At 40.7% G+C, this 21,709-nt stretch overlaps 1 protein-coding gene across 1 annotated transcript in view; it reads left to right on the top strand.

Annotated features, from left to right (window-relative positions):
- NUP133 (nucleoporin 133) overlaps nt 1-21,709 on the top strand; it is a 56,101-nt gene that overhangs the window by 24,308 nt on the left and 10,084 nt on the right. Inside the window, exons 13-22 of the mRNA XM_080823475.1 lie at nt 2,465-2,628; nt 3,699-3,793; nt 9,296-9,520; nt 13,891-14,013; nt 14,578-14,677; nt 15,349-15,600; nt 16,234-16,367; nt 18,132-18,290; nt 19,093-19,228; nt 21,274-21,392. Coding sequence (XP_080679601.1) covers nt 2,465-2,628; nt 3,699-3,793; nt 9,296-9,520; nt 13,891-14,013; nt 14,578-14,677; nt 15,349-15,600; nt 16,234-16,367; nt 18,132-18,290; nt 19,093-19,228; nt 21,274-21,392 — 1,507 coding nt within the window. The remainder of the gene's footprint in view (nt 1-2,464; nt 2,629-3,698; nt 3,794-9,295; nt 9,521-13,890; nt 14,014-14,577; nt 14,678-15,348; nt 15,601-16,233; nt 16,368-18,131; nt 18,291-19,092; nt 19,229-21,273; nt 21,393-21,709) is intronic.

The raw sequence follows: 21,709 nt of genomic DNA, 5'->3' as shown, positions 1-21,709 counted from the left end.
GAATCCCTGTCTCTTTTTTTTGTTCTAAAGATTTCATTTATACATTTAGAGCCTGTGCGTGTGCAAGCAGAAAGGAGGGGCGGGAGAGGAGAGAGAGAAAGAAAGGAAATCTTAAACAGATTCCCCGCTGAGTACAGAGCCTGACATGGGGCTCAGTCCCACAACCCCAAGATCACGACCTGAGCCGAAATCAAGTTGGATGCTTAATGGGCTGAGCCATCCAGGCACCCCTCTTTGTCCTTGTTTTGAATGCCGCGGTCTCTTGCTTCTCTTGAGACTATGTTTTGTTATTCCTCTTCTATATCTTTGACCTCTCTTGTGCAGGCTTCTTCTCACCAGCCATTAATCATATTTAATATACCATTTTAAAAAAAACAGGGGCGGGCTCCTGGGTGGCACATTTGGTTAAGCATCTGACTCTGAGTTTTGGCTCAGGTCATGACCTCAGGGGTTGATAGGGAGCCCCCTGTTGAGCTCCATGCTCTGTGCCAAATCTGCTTGGGTTTCTCCCTCTCCTTCTGACCCTCCCCGCACTGCAATCTCTCTCTCTCTCTCTCAAATAAATCAATCTTAAAAAAAAAAAAAGGAAGAAAAAGACTAGTCTTTGACTTTGTGTCCCCCTCTGATCTACTACCCCTTTTGTTTGTTCCTGTTTATAACTAAACTGCCTGAAAAGTTGTCTGCCTTTGCTGTTGTCTATCATAATTTTTCTCTCTCTACTCCCTGCCTGGTTTTTTTCCTACTTACTTCATTTGCCAAAGAAACACAGATTTACCATACTCTAGGCCATTATATATAAATGAAGAATGTTCCAGAGCAGCTGTTATTCCACAGGCATCTCAGTTCAACGTACTCACAGCCTTGCTTGTCTTCTCCAAAGCTTATTCTTTCTCTTTTACCCCCTGTTTCTGCCACTGGTAAAAATGTCCTACCATAATACATTCAGTTTCAGAGCAAAAATATATCAGATCCAAACAGTTGCCAATATTTACCTCAAATCTCTTTTTTTCTCAAACCTGACTACTTGTCTCCATTCTCCTTTGCAGCTACTGCTAGTGGAGACCCCCTTCTCTTGTGTGGGTTTCTGCAATAACTTTTTTTTTCCAGATTTTATTTATTTATTTGACAGAGAGAGACACAGCGAGAGAGGGAACACAAGCAGAGGGAGTGGGAGAGGGAGAAGCAGGCTTCCCGCCGAGCAGGGAACCTGATGCAGGGCTCAATCCCAGGACCCTGGGATCATGACCTGAGCTGAAGGCAGATGCCCAATGACTGAGCCACCCAGGTGCCCCTGCAGGAGCTTCTTATCTGGGTATTTCTGCCCCCTGTCCATATCCTAAAATGATCCTTTGGGAAAATAGAATGGATAGTGACACTTTCTTCTTAGTGCCTAAGAAGTGCCTTCTAGTGCCTAGAACTCCATGACATGGTGTATGAGGTTTTATGTACTCTGTCTTTTGATTGGTTGTGTTTCTGAGAGTCTGCCCTGGAAGGCTTCTTCCCTGGGTGATCTCATCTTCCCTATGGCTCCAGTTCTTCGCTAAGATATGGACGTACTTACTCAGAGGTGTGATGTGTGCTCTCTCTGCCACCGTGTGCCCTTCCCCAGAGTCCCCTCAGCCTCGCTGCTCCCGTTCTGTAGCTATAGGCCTCTGCTTATCCACCTTTTCCTCCAGGAAGTTTTCCCTGCCCCTTGGATGGTTTTGGTTTCCCTTCTGTGTGCTCTGTAGCAAGTGCTCTGTTCTTTTCATGTCACAGTATACACGTAACTACTTGTTTAACTCCCTGGCTTCTTGGGACACTGTGTACTTGGTGAAGTCTTAGAGTGTTTTTCAACGTCTTGTCATTCTGGCTCCAGTGCCTAGCATGTTGTAAGTGCTCAGCATATAATTATTGCATTAATAAATGCGTAATGACTGTCTCCCTTTTAAATAAATGTTACTGAAAGTAGTTAACTTTGGGGCACCTGGGTGGCTTGGTCAGTTGAGTGTCTGACTCGCTCAGGTCATGATCTCACTGGTGGTGAGATTGAGCTCCATGTGGGGCTCTGAGCTCAGTGGGGAGTCTGCTTGAGAGTCTCTCCCTCTGCCCTTCCCCTGGCGTGCTCATTCTCTCTCTCTCAAATAAATAAATCTTTTTTTAAAAAGGTAACTTTGGACTAAAATAGGGGACTTTCACTGTTACCTTACTCTTTTTTGAAAGATTTTATTTCTTTGTTTGAGGCGGGGGGAGAGTGAGTGTGAGAGTGCGTGCGTGAGTGAGCACCAGCGGGAGGAGAGAAGCAGATTCTCCGTTGAGCCGAGAGCCGGACTCGGGGCTCAGTCCCAGGACCCCAAGATCATGAACCGAAGGCAGACGCTTCACCAACTGAGCCACCCAGGCACCCCCATAGTTAACTTTTTCATGGTGAATTTTTAAAATGGTTTGCCTCCTTTAATACTTCTATTTTCTAATTTTATTTCAGAAAAGATCTAGGTCATGCTCAAAGGATGGTTGATGAGCTCTTTTCTTCCCGTTCTGATTTGGATTCTGATTGTGAACTAGACAGAGCTGTTACACAAATCAGTGTGGATCTGGTGGATGACTACCCAGCGTCTGACCCACGGTGGGCCGAGTCTGTGCCTGAGGGTAAGAACTTCTACTTTTCATATTATGCAGTGATAGGTTTTGAGCATATTATGGTTCTTTTATTAAAGCATTTCTTTTCTTTTTTTAAGATTTTATTTATTTATTTGACAGAGATCACAAGTAGGCAGAGAGGCAGGCAGAGAGAGAGGAAGGGAAGCAGGTGGGGCTCGATCCCAGGACCCTGGAATCATGACCTGAGCCGAAGGCAGAGGCTTTAACCCACTGAGCCACCCAGGCGCCACTATTAAAGCATTTCTTGAAGCATTTTTTTTTAGTTTTTGAAGCAATTATTAGTTTACTTTTTTTAAAAGGTTGTAACTTACTTATAGTAGATTTTGAAAAGGGCTCAGAACATACCTGCATGATAAAAACCGAAGGACTGTTAGAGCAAATCCTGCTTGTTCTATGTGAAGCAGATTAATTAGCCCTGCTTAGCTTTCTTACCATTTAATTTCTAAAGGGAAATTAGTGGCATGGATAAGCGTTTGGCACCTATTTATTAGCTCCCAAATGAAATGATAATTTTGGCACAATCATTATATTTGCCTAATAAAAATTATAAATTTCCCAAAGAGCGACAATGAGCTAATCTCAGCATATAGAAGTGAGCATTCTGTCCTGGGTGACTGTCCTTCTTACACTTCCACCACAGCATCACGGGCACTCAGCTTTCCCAGGTACCAGCAAACTGTCTCAAGTGTCCATTTCTCTCTCTGATTTGCTACTTAGCATGTTTGCTAAGCCTCATTAGAGGGTTAGGAAGGAAACATCAGTGCTTACCGTTTTTCTTTGACTTCATTTTGAGCTGGCAAGCTTAGAATGATATAAATGATTAATAATAACAGGGTTTGTGTTTTGAATAAATATAGTATGAATTATGTCAAACTACCAAAATTTTCGTCTAAATTTTTTTAAAATCTTGGGTAATGTTACAAATAGTCGCAAATAGTTCCATGAAAAGGTTGGTAGTTTCCTTTGGTATAGATATTTTTAAGTTTTTAATTTAATAGCAGTAATTATTGTAAAGCCAGTACATTAGGTGTTTAAATTTTGTTCTTGTGTTTCAACAGAAGCACCTGGGTTTAGCAATACGTCACTGATTATTCTTCACCAGCTAGAAGACAAGATGAAAGCCCATTCTTTCCTTATGGACTTTATTCACCAAGTAAGCATCCTAGTTGCTGTGAACAAGAATGGCCAGGACATCTGGCTTCACTGTGTCTTTTGGCAGCTCTCTCCAGGACAGTGGGAGATCCTTTCTTTTTCTGAGGTGTTTTGTGGGGTTGGACAGGACTTGTGTTTTCCAGTTTCTTTGCTGACTTGAAAGTAAATAAGTCCAGGGCTGTTGGGGGATGGGGAGCTATTCAAGTATAAAAGCTGCATTGGAAACAGGCTGAAAAGAAGAAAAACAGTGTATTTCCACAGAAATGTTTCAACTTTCTTTTAAGATGCTATGATACCTGTGTGGTTTTATGTAAACTTAGGTTTTCATGAATTGCTTTGTATTATTGAAAAGATCGTGAAGAATAGTAAGACAATGACAGATTTTGATTTTGGGGTCATAATTTTGAAGTGCCATTAGAATCAATTCCTTATTTAAAGTTTGTGGTGGTTTTGTTTTGTTTTTTTTATGGAGTATCCCCATTTATATTGGGCCTAAAATTAGAATATGTTTTTGCAGCTAGACAGAATTGTTACACAGTATCACTTAGCAAGTGATACTGAAGGACTGTTGGAGCAAATCCTGCTTGTTCTATGTGAAGCCAATTAATTAGCCCTTGTTGATCAGTAGTGGCTCCCAAGCATGTTATATATCCAACTGAATACATTTAATCCCACTTTTGCTTATTTTTTCCATAATTGGTAATGCCTTCATGTTAAAGAGATTAGGATGCTGTCTAATAGAACTTTCTGTGGTAATGAGAATGTTCTATATCTGTGTTACTCAGTAGCCACTAGTTACAGGCAGCTGCTGAGCACTTAAAATGTGGGTGGTACAACTGAGGAACTATATTTGTTTTTAATTTATTTTAATTAAATTTAAATCATCACTTTGGTAGATTAGTGGCTACCTTATTGAACAGGTCAATTCTAGATGATTCCAGAATGTTTGTAATGTATGGTTTGGCTCCTGTCTACTTTTATTGTCTTGGCAAGGGGACTCCAATCATTCAAGTCTCTCTCCTTTCTTTTTAAAGTGGTTTAAATAGACTACAGACTAATGGGGGGGCAGACTTTGTTCTGATGTAATTGTTTATTAAGTCAGGTGTATTAGTTAACTATTAATACCTAACAAACCATCCCAAAATGTGGATTAAAACATTTCTTTCGGATACCTGGACAGGTTTTCTGTGGATTTCAGCTGGACCACTCCTTGAACTGCATTTAGGATGGGCTGAGCTGGAAGGTCCCCAAGCGTCTCTCGCCTGACATTGGATGTCAGTCTGTCAGCTGGGCCACATGCTTCTTCTCTTCTACTTAGTCTGTAATTCTCCTTTAGGCTGAACTGGCTTTCTGTGGTCTCAGGACAGCCCTCCATGGGGATGAACTTAGAAGCTGTAGTCTTCCTCAGGTCTTACCCTAGTTGTCACAAAATGTCACTTCCACCAAAGTGACATTGGTCAATGCAAGTCACCGGCCAGTCCAGATGAAAAGGATTGAGAAATGGATTCTATCTCTTGATGGGAGGAGGGCCAAAGTCATGTGGCAGGAGGGTTGTGCCGTATATACTGGGATGGAAGGAGTTCATGCCTTACTATGTGACACCGAGGAGACACTAATTTATCAGAGGGTGAGAGAGCCATGGGTAGGAGCAGTTGCTGTATCTCTTGGCACAGCCTCCCAGGGCTTCAGAAACCCTGCTGGAGTCATTCAGCTCTTGGAGGCAGTGTCCACTGCTAGGTAATACCTAGCTGAATCTAAAAACCCCATTATGGCTATGCCTTTATGTTTGAATTACCTTTAATATTTCAGAGCATATTATTAATTGTTAATTATTATTAACATCAATGATTGTATAACCAGATACTTGTATCTAAGGAAATACTTTTTTTTTTAAGATTTTATTTATTTATTTGTTGGAGAGAGAAATGGCATGAGGAGGGGGAGCGGCAGGCAAAGGAGAGGCAGGCTCCTCACTGAGCAAGGAGCCCGATGTGGGACTCGATCCCAGGACCTTGGGATCATGACCTGAGCTGAAGACACTTACCTGACTGAGCCACCCAGGTGTTCCTGAGGAAATACTTCTGAATATGAGGTTCTCCTCCTCAAGCCAGACTCTGTGCCAACAAGGCCATATCTCATGCTAAAGAGAATGAGAATTAATATCAGGGCCTCAGGACAGTACCTCTGCCTCCAGTTTTCAGGCACTGAGGGAAGCATATGTCTTCACACTTAGTTTGGAGAAGCTTAGAAGCAGGAAGTTAATGTGCTCCTGTTTGTTACGTGGCTTGAGTGACGCTAATATGTAGACATCACTTCACTGGCAGTGCTGCTATGCTGAGGTGAGTAAAAGCAGGCAGGCAGAATTCCCTCAGGTAAAAACTGCATTTACAGTATTTGTGAGGGAACCAGGAATAGAATTCAAATCCAAAATGACTATGCAACTCTTTTTTTTTTTTTTTTTTTTGACGATGCAACTCTTACTTTAAAATAACCAGGTAAACAGGTTGAATAAATTAAGACAGGTTGATTCAGTGACCTATTCCATGGTCATTAAAAATAATGTAAAAAAAAATGAGTTAATGTGGAAAAAAATAAGATACAGACAATATAGTGTGACTCCTTTGTGTTTTAAAAAAAAGAAAAATGCCTCCTAGCATATGAATGCCACAAAAGCAGATAAAGATAGGGAAATTTAATGGTAGCTCCAGTAGGGAATGGGCTGGGGACTCTTACCTCACCATAGTATTAAGTTTTCTAACCATGTGCAGGCCAGGTTCTCCACTTTTGCCATGGACAGTGTGGTAGAGAGATTTCCAGAAGGTGACCTACTGCAGCATGGGTCAGTTCTCCCTTTTTCTTGTGTTCTGTGAGGGGAAAACAGGACTCTCTGCAGACGACCCTAGCTAGGTAACCTGTATTGTAGCTTTCAGAGTCGTGAAAGGTTGTAACTCATACCCCAACACAGACAGCTAGCACTGGGAAAGGCCATGTGGTTTTTTCCACGATTTTCCAAGTTTCTTCTTTTCTAGGGTGTTGCTTTACTATTGAAGGAATTAAGAAAGCAGATCTTGCACTTGTGCAGACGAGAATCACACCTGTCTTTTGCAAAGGTAGCAGGTACATTGAGCTTTAGGAGTGTCACAGAGGTCTGGCCCCCTCTGTGTGAGGACTCTGTTTAAACACTGAGCAGGGGCCCCCTCTGCATGCCCATGCCAGCATTAGTCAGGGCAGGCTGGGAGCTTTGTGCCTGAGTCACTCCTGCAGGCTGCTAGGCATAGGCGTTCAAATCCTGCCTTGCACATCCCGGTTCAGTCTTCCCATTCATAGAAACCTCGTTGATACCCCCAACTCACGGACGGTTGCTGTTTTACAGAGTAGAATTCGTCACGTTTAAGTCCTCCTGTTCTAACTACAGCTTGACATATGGGTCATGAGTCTAGACCCTCACTGCATACAGGGTCCTTTAGGGGTCTGGCTTGAGGAAAGAAGACTTTAAAGGGACCAGTGTGAGTGAAGTAGTGCCGGGAGTCTGACAGGGTTCCGGTTCTCTTTGCACCATGGGGAATCCAAGGTGGTAGACCAAGTTCACCTGAGGTCAGCTGGTGTCCACATTATGCCTCGCAAGCCCTGCATTGTTGGTTGAGCCGCAAAGGGAGTGTGTTGGGAAGAGATGCCTTTGTTAAATGTTTTGTACTGTTCTCTTTCATGGGTCAGAGCTTCACAGCCTCTTTCCTGGCTTTGCTGTTCGCTAGGGGTGGCAGAGGATGTTCCCAAGAGCGTTGAGGTCTGACCTACTGTATTATCCTTCATTCTGGCCCCAGTTTATCAGACCCACTCTCTTTTTGTTTGTATTCCGTGAACGAAGGGTTCCCGTGTGCTGTCCTCTTAGTTGATAGTCTTTATATATAATTGCTGTAGATGCTCCAAAGTCAGGGTGCAGCTTTTCTTTGAGCAGTTTAACTAGTGAATTCAGCAGCAAAGTGACAAGAAATGGTTCCCCAGCCAAGAGAGGTCACGTTCATCCTCTTACTGTCCAGATTCTCTGCTCACAATAGTAGTCAGTGAGAGGTGCTGCTGGGCACAGCACCCTGGGCACACAGCATTTTCTTGTCAGGTCACAGTGTAGAAACAGTCTTCTCAGGACGCCAGCGTGGCTTAGTTGGTTAAGTGTCCCCCTGCGTTCGGGTCATGGTCCCAGGTTCCTGGAATCAAGCCCCACTTTGGGTTCCCTGCTTGGCAGGGGAGCCTGCTTCTCCCTCTCCCTCTGCTTGCCTTCCCCTGCTTGTGTTCTCTCTCTCTCTGTCAGATAAGTAAAATCTTGAAAAGAACAGTCTTCTCTCGTTTAGAAAAAATGAAAGAGCTTTTTCGCACAGAGAAAAAGGAAAAAGACCCACAATGTCAACTTTTGTCTTTTGTGTTCAGCTGCCTGATGTTGCAGTGTTTGTTCTTGACATGCATACGTAAACCAGACTTCCGAGACACAAGTTGTTTTGGCTTTTCGCTACAATTACCGCTTGTTCCTCCTGTCTTGACTGCTGGTGTTCCTCAATGATTCTGATGTCGCTTGTATGGAAAGAGTGGCTCCTGTGGCTTGCCATTTACACACTGTAGGGCTCTCTTTATACTTTAAAAAAAGAAGAGGGAGAGGACTGTCACTAACCTCATGGGGGATTCGCAGAAAACCATTCTAGCCCTTTTAGCAAAAGGTAGATTTCTCATTGTTTCTTTACGCTCATTGTAATAAAAGAAATCTAATTCAGGAAAAAAAAAATGTTTTCTAACCATGTGTGTTTTTTGCCCATTTCAGTAGGACTTCTCTGGGGATTTGGGCGTTGTTTATTTTTGGGTTTTTTTTGTATTTTATTTAAAATAAACCTCAGCATACAAAAATCAAGTCACTCAGTAATAAAATTTGGAAGAGTATTCAGTATTTAGGTATGTCTCTTGGCTTCTTCCTAGTTGGGATGTTAACGCTTTATCAGACGAGAAAGCTTAGAAGAACCCCCAGAACCTAGTAGTAACACATCAGAAATGGGCATCAGGCAGATCAGAGGTAGTAGTGCAAAGGATTAGAGATGCCCCCACCTTTCCCATGGCTTTTAGTTTCCCATGGAAATGAGTCACTAAAGATGGAGACTGCTGAGTTTCTAGTTCACAGAGATCTAGAACCTTGAGGAGTTAGGTAGAAAAGAGCAATTTTATGCTTTTGATAACCATAAATAATGAGAAATAAGATAGAGTAATGGAATGACCTTAATCTCAGAAAAGAAACATCTGTACTTTCTTATGGTTGCTCATGCCTCTGGCTGAAGAGAGAGAGAGAGAGAGGTGTGTCTGTGTGTGTGTTTAAAACAGTGGAAAGGAGAAGATAGCTGAGGTACTTTGTTGGGGACAGCTAAGGCCAGTGGCTCTGTACTCATTGTGCTGCTGGTGGAGATAAGCCTGCATTATATTGTGTGTTACTATAAATGCTTTCTAAGAACATGTGTTTGTTTTTCACCAGGTTGGCTTATTTGGACGTCTTCACACTTTTGCAGTAAGAGGGATGCCCATGGCCACTCGACTGTTGCTCTGCGAGCATGCCGAGAAGTTATCAGCCGCCATTGTTCTCAAGAACTACCACTCGAGGCTCTCTGACCTGGTGAACACAGCAATAATGATTGCTTTAAACAAGAGGGACTGTGAAATCCCATCCAACCTGACGCCTGCAGATGTCTTTTTTAGAGAAGTAAGAGGAGTTTTTTGCCTTTAACGTGCCTTCGTAGAGCTCTGCCATTTGCTGATCATGCCTCGAACAGGGAAAAGATTGAGGACAAAAAAATCTCATTGAAATTTTAAATAGGACTCCGTATTTATTTATTACATTCCCTATAAATTAGAGCTTGCAAAATTGACTGTTTTCTGCTGTCTGCTGGGTGTTTTCCTTTTGCCTCTCCAAATCCACTCTTGATGCTGCCCCAGAGGGCAACTTGTCAGTGGGTTTCTGTGCCTTCCTGTTGTCTTTGATAACAGTGAGGCGCCATCAGGTTGGGAGTGCTTATCTATTAATATTTGTTCTGTTATTCCCCCAGCTTCATTCCTTCCCAGCTTGCACTGCATTTGGCTGTGCCTTCTGTCAGAGACTGCGGCTTCTCACTGGCTGCTCTCCACATGCCCAGTAACTCCTTCCGCCCAGGGCCCCTTCATGCCTGGGCTTAATAGGGGCTGCCTGTTGCTAGCCCTGGGTGCAGCACCTTCCTGTAGATCCTCTGACCCTTGCCAGCACCACCCTAAGCTGTCCCTTCACTAAACTCAGCTCAGCTACCTGCTAGGATCCTACTATCTACCTTGCTTTTAAAATCAGATTTATTTTCAAAGGAAAAGAAAACCCTGCTGTGAACTTCCAAGGGAGAAGAGATTAAGACGTTGGCCGGCTACTGCAGCTGACCATTGTGATAATAGTATACAGCTCTTATTCTTGTGCGGCTTTACAACGTCATGAAGGGGCAGGGGAGACTTTACTCTCTTCCTATAAAGATGGTGACACTAATGGTTTGAGCTCTTCCCCTAGCTCTGCAATTTGAAATTGTTTTTTTTTTTTTTTTACCTGTGGGGAACTTTTAATTCTATTTGGTGAGTCTCTTTTTTATTTCCTTCCTATTACATTCTAGCTATAATCTAGCATCTAGCAGGCTATGCCAAGAAATCTTTTTTTCTTCTTAATATAGTTGACCCTTGAACAACATGTGAGCCCTCTTGCACAGCGGAAAATCTGTGTAACTTCAAAAACTTAACTACTAATAGCTTACTGTTGACTAGAAGCCTTACCAATAGTCAAATTGACACACATTTTATATGTTACATACAGTATTATATACTCATTCTTATAATAAAGGAAATGTTAAAATTTACATAAGGAAGAGAAATTCACAGTATTGAATTCACATACTGTAGGTATGGAAAAAAATTTGTGCATCAGTGGACCTATGCAATTTAAACCTGTCTTACTTAAGGGTCAACTATGTTTCATGGACTGTAACCTAAAAATAATTTAAGATGGTGAACTAGGTTCAGGTTTTCTGTCGATTCCATAAATGTATTTAGTTCTAAGAATGCTTTGTTCTTGTATATTTGGGTTAGTTTTTTTCCTAAGGATAGAAGGCAAAGCACTTGTTTGTTTTTTTATTTTTCAAATGTAGGAAATATCCCCAAAATCTGAATGAAAGAAAAACAGTTCACCTCAAATTTCATGATCTAAACAGTCTGAAAGGAATGTATGCAGAGCCCGCACTCCCCTACCCCCAGTCAAGCTTACAGACAAAACTCACAGGTGTCTGCACTTGGCCCTAACTCTTTGTTGTGTAGGAAGGGGAGGAGAGTGATGGTGTCAGAAATAGAAGTGGGCAAAGAAGGGCTACAGAGAAGGTCACCTACGAGTTGGATAAGAGTACTGTTTGGGAGGGTGAGGTTATCTGATGTCAGATCTGTTCGAAGAGGTGGGGACTATCCCGAAAACCCTGCAGGAGGACCGTCTAAGTTAACTGTTGGGTGTGTCAGGTGTCAGGGTCAGTCCGGGTAAAGGTGAAAATGTCTTGGGATTCTGGGAAGTTGGGAATAGTGAAGAATGCATCCTAAGGTCTAAGACAATGAAGTACATGGTGGAGGGTGGAATGGTGGGGAAGAGGGTATATGGATTGAGGACAGTGGGGTGGATAGCGATGACTGCGTCACTGATCATTCTGAGATCCTGAACAAGTCTGGAAGAGCCGTCTAGCTTGTTGGCTGGAAGGATTGGAGTACTGTAAGAAGAGTTAGTAGGTTTCCATATATTTAAGGAAGGGATTTGGAAATGAGGGGTTGTAAGCCTCTCAAGGCCTCACGTTGGAGAGGCTACTGGGGTTTGAAGGGAAAAAGGTAGGAGGATCCTTAAGGTGTATAGATCCCTTCCACAAACTGTTGTAACTTTTGTGTTCTTTTTTGGTCTTTGTTCATACGTAATTTTACATGGCAAAGCAAATTTTTTAAAAAAGTTATTAACAAATTATTTGAAAGAATTGAGTAAGAGTCTGGTTCCATTTTCTGTTTTTGGATCTAAGTGGAAAGCATACTAGTTAATTCACTATACCTGCATTTTCCAGTTAACTGGGGGGAGAATCTAGAAATTATCAGTTGGATATATAATTCATGAGTAGTACCTTAGGAATATGATAGAACAAAACCAAAAATGTGATTGGTTCTTCAAAAGAATGCTCCATATGGAAAATGGTAATGTTTAAGACTCTTTATGTCACCATTTAAAAAAAAATTTTATTTAAAGATTTTTATTTATTTGACAGACAGAGATCACAAGTAGGCAGAGAGGCAGGCAGAGAGAGAGATAGGAATAAGCAGGCTTCCTGCTAAACAGAGAGCCCAATGCGGGGCTCGGTCCCAGGACTCTGGGATCATGACCTGAGCCAAAGGCAGAGGCTTTAACCCACTGAGCCACCCAGGCGCCCCGATGTCACCATTTATCTTAATTCCTCATGATGTTTATTGGTCTTATCTCCTTTGGGGTATAGTTTTGAATCCTAGGGTTCCATAGAGTTAACTGCTTAAGGGACAGACTGTCAAACAGACAGTGTTTGAAATCACTGAGTATGCACTGAGTATGCACTCGTGGTGAAGGTGTTTAGCAAGTGTTTTGACATTTTATTTGCTTTTATATATACTTTTTAAGATTTTATTTGTTTATTTGTCAGAGAGAGAAAGCACAATCAGGAGGAGCAGCAGAGGCAGGAGGAGAAGCAGACTTCCCGCTGAGCAAGGAGCCTGAATTGGGGCTTGATCCCAGGACTCTGGGATCATGACCTGAGCCGAAGGCAGACACTTAACCGACTGAGCCACCAGGCATCCCTGCTTTTTTATCTTCTGCTTTTTTATGTCATACATGCTTTCTTACCATTTTCACATTAACAGTATTAAGAACTTCTGGCATTTAATCTTACAAATTAAATGAGCCTAAAGTCTCTTGCTGGGGCTGTTAGGATGCCTTTGACTAACACCTGAAATAGAAAAGGAAGAACAGGGTTTAAAAGACGATTTTGGGGGGGGTCACATTTTGCATGTTTTGTTCCTTTAGCTAGTTTGTAAGCTTAAGGGCAGCAAACCTCACTTCTGTTATTATTATGCATGCTCAATGCTATACAAACTCTTAATGTATTAAGTAAATATTCACTTAATAAAGGGGAGAAGTTTGGGGTGCCTGGTTGGCTCAGTGGGTTACGTGTCTGCCTTCGGCTCAGGTCATGATCTTAGGGTACTGGGATCGAGCCCCGTAGCAGGCTTTCTGCTCAGCAGGGAACCTGCTTCCCCCCTCCTCTCTCTCTGCCCGCCTCTCTACCTACTTGTGATCTCTCTGTCAAATAAATAAATAAAATCTTGTATAAATAAATAAAATAAAGGGGGGGGAGTTTCACTGTGGGCTGAAACTGGAAACAGGTGTTTCAGTGCTTAAAGAGCATTTTGGCTTCATTATCTTCATGTGTTAATAATGACAAAAAAATTAGAAAAGAAGTTACATACATTTGACTCTTGAACAATGTGGAGGCTTAAGGGTGCTAACCCCCTTACACAGTCAGAGTGTTTTAAAAAATCATAAAGGAGGGGCGCCTGGATGGCTCAGTGGGTTAAAGCCTCTGCCTTCGGTTCAGGTCATGATCCCAGGGGCCTGGGATCGAGCCCCGCATCGGGCTCTCTGCTCAGCGGGGAGCCTGCTTCCCCCTCTCTCTCTCTGCCTGCCTCTCTGCCTACTTGCAATCTCTCTCTCTCTCTGTCAAATAAATAAATAAAAATCTTTAAAAAATCATAAAGGAGAAATTTACTGTACTGTATCGAAAAACATCCACGTGTAAGTGGACTCATGCGGTTCAAACCTTTTTGCTCAAGGATCCCATGAACATTATTTTCTCTTTCTACTTCCTTTTAAATTTATTTTCACCATCCGCTGTTTTATTCTAGCTAATGAGCTGAGGGTGTTCCTTGATGAGAAAAGCCCCTTGAGTAGATTCCGGGCAGTTGTAATTACTATGCATCGCCATAATTTTTGTTTTAAGTATTGCCTTCTTTGTACTTCCCCAGGTGTCCCAGGTAGACACTGTCTGTGAGTGCTTGCTGGAGCATGAGGAGCAGGTCTTAAAGGATACATCACTGGAATCCGTTGAATGGGCTGAGGTGGTCATCAATGTGAACAGTATTCTTAAGGTATAAAACTACCGTGAAGATTTCAGCAAATCAAAGACCAGAGTGTGGATAGAAGAGAAAGTGGCTTCCATATTCCTACTCTGTATTGCCAGTAATTTATAAGTGTTTAGCATTTAATTCCAAAAATTTAGAAAAATACCATTCATTTTATTAATCAGCCAAACATTTTGAATGTTTGTCTTGTGCATTAGTTTCTATGTTCCTGAGTTGTGTTTGGTAAAACAAACCTTTTATTTGGAGAAGGATGGATATATCACTGCAAATGTATAAATGTTATACTAACAATTTAAATAAATCACTCAAAACCTTATTGTTTATATCACTGATTAAAATGTTCCATTTAGTTTTATCTCATGGTCTTTATAGCAATGGTTTTCCTACTTTGGCTACTATAGTTTTCCAAAATTGAAGTTAAATTTCAAATGTAGAAAGAACCAAAAAGTAATTCTGCAGACCTGTGCTGAGTATTTTTTGGTATTAATAGACTTTGATGTTTCAGATTACCTTTAAAAATACTGGGATTCATCACTTTCTGCATTTGCTAACACGTTTTTTTTTTTCCAGGACATGCTACAAGCTGCTAGTCATTATCGACAAAACAGAAACTCCTTATATAGAAGAGAAGAACCACCAGAACAAGAACCTGAATATGTTCCTTGGACAGGTGAGATTTCAAGCACTGAGCCCACATACACTGATTTATTATTAACAGTGATTCAAAATATATTCCTAATGACCTTTTTGGAAGCTATATTACTCCATTAGTGTAGGTTTATAAGTGAAATGAGAAATAAGTGCTGTCTCCAAAATGAGCAATTCTTGTGAAAATTGCTTTATTCCTTTGAATAATTTATAGATCTCTCCATGGTGTATTTCACTAGTACTTACTATGTGTCCACTAGATTTTATTTTTTAAGTAATCGCTACCCCCAACGAGGGACTTAAACTTATGACCCCAGGATCAAGAGTCGCATGCTCTAGTGACTGAGGCAGCCAGGCACCCCATGTCTACTAGATTTTAGGGCATATAGTTATTCAAAGAAGCACATCCTGGTTCTGGAGGTGTTGACTCTATTTAATATTGATTTAATACAAAAAAGTATGTGGAGCAGCATTAAAGGGATTTAGAAGGAAGAAGGATCATGTTTACCTGGCTTTGTTGAGGAAGTCTCCCATAAAGAAGATGGGATTTGTGCAGGACAGAGAGGTATCCATCAACTGAAACCCTGTTTGCTTTCTTTCTCCAGCAGCAGTGAGGTCATGGGTTTAGGCAGTTGGCCTTTCTCAGCCCGTGTAGAGCCCTTACTTACCATATTAATTTGTGTGATTTCATAGCAACAAGTGGTCCTTCAGGCATCCGAACAGTAATAGAACGCCAGCATGGGATTGTCCTGAAAGTGGTTTATCCTCAGGCAGACAGCAACCTCCGAAACATTCTGACAGAGCAGCTGGTGGCACTGATTGATTGCTTCCTGGATGGTTATGTTTCCCAGCTGAAGTCCCTGGACCGATCTGGTGATCAAGAAAGATACAACAGTCTGGAGATGGAGTACCTCCAGAAGAGATCAGATCTCTTATCTCCACTTCGTAAGTACATGGTATTTAGCGAGGGCCATGGGTCTTCGAATTTGCAGAACGGATGAAGGAGTCAAATCATAAGTGCAGCGTGTTCAGTGTACTGTCATTCACCCAACCGTAACCAAGGACTTAATGCATGTATGTACAGCTTCCTGTGTTCATTTGCTCAACCTTGTTTTCAAAACTTCCCAGGTATAAGTACCATGCTGAAGAGGATTTGAAAAGGTAAATTAGCAACAAATGGAGACTGTCCTTCAAGCTTGTCATCTGAGACCTTTACACAAATAACTAGTCTGCCCAGTGGAGCACCATGAGGGCTGTTAGAGGGCACAGCTAGGAGAGTATATGGCTGTTCAGCAAAGGACATGTTCTTTTCATAGCTAGGATGAGGAAGAGGGGCTTATACACACAGGAAGGGCATAGCTTCCTAGGTAGGTAGGAACAAGCAGTGGATTAAATTTCCCTCTTTAATGAATTTATGCGGATTATGAAACTGAATGCCAGTAACTGGAAAGGTTTCTATTCCATTAATTATTTTTAGAGTATGGTATGAGTTAAAGGTAAAATTTCAAGTAATATTTTTTCATCACATAGTAAGTTTTCACTAACAGGATTTTTTTCCATCTGTTCTCATTTTTACAGTCACACTAGGCCAGTACCCATGGGCTGCTTCATTAGCAGAAAAGTACTGTGACTTTGATATCTTAGTACAGATGTGTGAGCAGACCGACAACCAGACCAGACTCCAGCGCTACATGACCCAATTTGCTGATCAGGTAATGAACACCGAGGACGTAGGCAGTAGATGGTGTAGTTGGTTTTACCATTTCAAATGTTGGGTTTTTAGGAAGATGCTGTTAACTTAGATACTAATTTGTACATTATGTTTCTTTGTAAGTTGGCAGGCAATTCCAAATATTTTACTGAGAGATTCTTTGACCTTTGAACAAAATGTTAAAACTCTCATTTCTATTCTGGTATTTCTAGTTATAATTAAAAGTACTTGGGTAGACGAATATTGGGAGAGTTTTAAAACTTTGAAAAAATTTCATGGGAGCACAGGATCCTACAGCTTTTGGAGAGCTCAGCTTTCCTCGGTTGACATAATGTTATTTTTTTTTTTTGAAGTTCTCATTATGATAATCTTTAGGTGAATTTTAGTTCTCCTTAATTCAATCAGTTGATATTCATGTAAAAACTGATTTTTTTCCTACTATAAAAGTGACATTGTATAAAATTCGGAAAATGTCTATAAAATAGAAAATTTTAAGTCACTCACAATTTCACCTCCCAGAGAAAACCCTTTTTAACATTTGGTTTGTATTGTTCTAGTCTTCATACTCTGTAATATTGCAGACAAACATGATTCGCCAATTGCTTGTTTCCTTTAATACATCATTGATATTTGTCCTTATCATTAACTGTTTCACAACCATGTTTTTGATGGTGTTAATGGTATATTGTGAACTGGTGTAACTTACCATATTTGACTAGGGCCTAGTAAATACTTTTGCGCCATCATGATTTTTATTCTTTTTGTGGACTCTAATCCTGTGTTGACATTTTCCATCCATTTTTGCATTCATTTACTTTAATATGTTTAGTAGTTATTTAAAAATCCTTCCATGCTACCTCCAAAATCTGATCATTCTCTGGTCTGTTCTGTTGTCTCCTTATTAGTCATATTTTTCTGCTTTTTATGTCTTGTAATTTTTTTGTTTTATTTTGGATATTGTATATAAAAGAACCTTAAAGATGGAAATGAGTGCTATTTTTCCTTGGAGAGGCAGATAGGATGAGAGGCAGGTCACTCGCTTCATCGAGAATAGGGGTGGGCCAAGGCTTGGTTGCGGCTTGTGTTACATTCATTTCATGTCCAGTTTTGAAGTCTTGTGGGACTGGTGTGTTTGTCGCAGAGTTCCCTCTTTAGTGGAAACATCTCTTACATACCGTGTAGGACATTTTGGTCTTCCTTTCCACCCTAGCTTTCCGTACTACCCAGCATTCAGCAAACGTCTGGTGGGAAAAACCAGCTAGGCATTGAGGGCCTCTCTAGATTCCTATTTATCATGCAAACCTGCATGGCCTTCTGACACAGAATTCAACCCTGAAGAATCTTTCGATCTGCACTGTCACATAGAACTTTCTGTGACATTGGAGATCTTACTCATGTAGTCTAAGATAGGGCATAGGGCCATTGAGCACTTGAAATGTGGCTAGTGTGACTGAGGAACTGAATTTTAAAATTTTAATTAAGTTTAAACAGCTGTATATGGCTAATGGCTACCATACCACACCATGCACATCTAAAGTTTATGTGATCTTGCGCAAGATCCTATTTTTGAATCTGAATTCCCCATTTATTAAATGAGGTGACTTAAGTTTTTTTTAGGACCTTACCACATAGAAAATCTAAGTGTTTGAAGATTTCTGTTCTGCAATCTAAGACCTTTGAAAAAAATTAATATTTTAATATAGAAATGTACTTTTAAAAATTATATTACTGAATATTACTGGATTTTTTGCCCTACTATTTGTAGAATTTTTCAGACTTTCTCTTCCGTTGGTATCTGGAGAAAGGAAAGCGAGGCAAATTATTATCTCAGCCCATTTCTCAGCATGGAGAGTTGGCGAATTTTTTGCAGGCTCATGAACATCTCAGCTGGTTACATGAAATTAACAGCCAAGAATTGGAAAAGGTAAGAACAATTGAGTTACATCGAGCAGAGTTAGGCAGTTTTTTACTTGATTAGTGTAGTTTAGTGATTAGAATACTATTTAGAGACTATTTTTTTTTTTAAGATTTTATTTATTTATTTGACAGAGAGGGACCCAACAAGAGAGGGAACACAAGCAGGGGGAGTGGGGGAGGGAGAAGCAGGCTTCCCACTGAGCAGGGAGCCCCATGCGGGGCTTGATCCCAGGACTCTGGGATCATGACACAAGCCGAAGGCAGACTCTTAAGGACCGAGCCACCCAGGTGCCCCTAGAGATTATTCGGAATATGTGTCTCCTATTCTCTGACATAATTTGAATAAATTGTTTTTTATTTATGGTAGTGTTGCCATTACTTTTAATGTCTCAGTAAAAAAAGTATCTTTTGTGATTTGACTACTATTATAGTAAAGTACAAAAATTTTATTAATGTGTAAAGAACAGTCTGTTGCCTTTTTTTGTAATGAAAATCTTCAAATTATGAGTAAAAATAGTACAAGAATTAATTTTAAAGTTTGTCCTTGACAAGTTGTTCAAGTGAATATATAGTTATTATAGAACAGATGTTTTATACGTGTTTCTTTTCCCAGTAATTAGTGTGGCTGGTTGATATTTTATTGAGTAGTTATTCCTGGTATATAGTACCAATCAGTTTTAGGTTTGCTGGTATTGGATCTGATCTTTCATTCGTATCGGGGGAAAACAATTTTGGGTTGTACTTAACCTTTATTTCAACTTAAATTAGTACACAGAATCTTACCATTTTTCATATTTTGTTTATTGTAGGCTCATGCAACACTTCTGGGTTTGGCAAACATGGAAACTCATTACTTTGCAAAGAAGAAAACCCTTCTGGGTTTGAGTAAATTGGCTGCATTGGCTTCAGACTTTTCAGAGGATATACTGCAGGAAAAAATTGAAGGTAAAAGAAAGATTTGAACATCAGCCATGCTATCAGTGAACTTAGTGCATTTCTATTATCATTTAATAGGGTTCATTAGACACAGAATCTGCCTCTCCTTTATGAAGAGTGGTTTCTGTTCAGTGTTGTTAGACACTTACTCAAGTATGTATTTTTTGGGATTCTGTTTTTAGAGAAAATTTGTATGTTAATTAAGAATTCCTAAGAAGGTTGTTATATGATTTGAAGAGTGCTCTGAGTACCCTTAGTGACTCGTATCCTAAGAACAAGAAGAACTGCAAAGAAATCTTGGCCTTTACTCAGTGGGTTTTATTATAGGTAGTTGTAATTTTGAAGCTACTAGTTTCAGAATTCAAAACTTTTTGGCATTGTAATTGTATGCAACTATTTTGTTATATTGTTGGTTGAGAAATTGATGGATATATTGTTATTTTTGAGAACCAAGGGGAAGGGAGATGAAATCTGGAAGGAGGATGAGGAAGAACCCTATACTGCATTTGAATTGGAGATAATCAGATGGAATCAGGATTGTTTAAAATTAAAGTTTTTCTATACCCCAGGAGCATAAGTATACCTAGTCCTGTACTTTGGCATCTCACTGTTTCTCAGTAAAAGGAAATGAGGGTATTGAAGAAATGGTCTTGGGAAGTCTTGTTTAGCTAGAAAGCAAGTTTAATGTAGAGATGTCAACACAATAGCTTCCACTGGCCAAGTCTGGGGATAATTTGAACACCAAAAAGAATGATAGTAAAGTGTTTTATTTCACCATTTAAAAATGAAAAATCCAGGGCGCCTGGGTGGCTCATTCATTAGGCGTCGTCAGGCTTCAGCTCAGGTCATGATCTCAGGGTCCTGAGATTGAGCCCCACGTCAGGCTTCCTGTTCAGTGGAGAGCCTGCTTCTCCCTCTCCCCCTGTTGCTCCCCCTGCTTCTGTAGGGTTGGCTGATAGTCTAACATGGGAAGCCAAATTTTAGCCTGGTCACCAGACTTAAACCATGTTAATCAAATCAGGGTTTTATTTTTTGCTCCCCCATTCACAGGAAATCGTTGGAACTCTGGTCACCGTCTTGATCTGATCACTTCTTAACTTTTGCTTTGTTAAAACAGTGGAAGTATTTTCAAGTGTCAGTAATTACCTACAGACTGTCATCAGTGTATCTGGTCATAGGGAGTAGATTTTTAAAAAATAATTCTGGTTATATGATAATTCCTTATGGAAATTTGTAAATCACCAGGAAAAAAAAACAAAAAAATAAATTGTCTATGTAATCTCATTGCCTCAGAGATTACTACTGTTACTATTTTGTGTGTCCTCCCAGTCTGTTTTTCTAGGTATGGAAATTGCACAAAAATGATTTGTGTGATTGTTATAAAATGAGCATCATGTGATGTCATTATGAGCATATTTGTGCTTTGGTCACTGTACTTTACTCTGACCACTGTGTTTATGAGGCTGCATGGCAGTTCTCAGTCCTTTTCTCCTGCAGCCCAGCACACTTTCCTGGGCAAAACCTGGGAATGGGCTGCAGCCTTGATAGCTTATCCCAAGTAAGCCTCACCCGGTCATCTCATCCTTTTAAGGTTACCATTGCTTGTTAGGTTTGGTGCATAAACTTCCAGATTTTGTTTTTCCTGGAATGTACTCATGGTAGCTTTTAAATAGATCATTTCCCTCCGTGAAAGAGTATATTAGAAACTCTGGTGGGAGTTACTGAGCTAATAACATGGGACTGGGTGACCCCCGGTTTGAGGGACTTGTGCCTCATGAATAGCCATCTGTTCTACAACTCCTTCAAGCAGTAGCATGTATTTTCATAGCTCTTCTCTCCCCTCCTGTTTCTGGTGACTGATTGTTTATATGATTTGAGTCAAGCCATGAATATGTTTTAACATCAGAAATTAATAACATTTTAAGATCACCAAGTAGTGATGAGATTCCCTTTAGAGATGCTCTGCTTTTTTTTTTTTTTTTTTAAATTCAGATTTGTTTTATGATAAAGCAGAAGAGTTTACTGCCCTCCCTGCCTCTCTTTCTGAATTCTAGAAATGGCCGAGCAGGAGCGCTTTCTACTGCACCAGGAGACCCTGCCTGAACAGCTGCTGGCGGAGAAACAGCTCAGTCTCAGTGCGATGCCAGTGCTGACTGCCCCTCAGCTCATCAGCGTGCGTGCTTCCCATCCTTGCACCATTCCTTAGTCTCAAAACAACATCGGTATTTCTAGAGTCAGATGGTATAGTTCTATGAGTGGTCATCTTCCCACTTTCTATTTTTCTGGTAACATTCCCCTTCCCCTAGAATAAGTTGTTAGAAGCTGCTGGAGATCAGGATGCACGTTAGCAGGAAGTCGTGGACCAGCCTCTGCCTCCCTGTCAATCTCCACCTGTTCCTAGAGATATGCATACAGGTGACCAGAAGAAAGTACTTGTACTTTCTTTTCCAGCAGAGGACAAATATGTACCATGAGGTACAGCTCAGGTTC

Source organism: Martes martes (assembly GCF_963455335.1).
Source record: "Martes martes genome assembly, chromosome: 14".
Classification (NCBI taxonomy): domain Eukaryota; kingdom Metazoa; phylum Chordata; class Mammalia; order Carnivora; family Mustelidae; genus Martes; species Martes martes.
The sequence above is the reverse complement of the archived record's forward strand: the minus strand, read 5'-3'. Positions and strand labels throughout refer to the sequence as shown.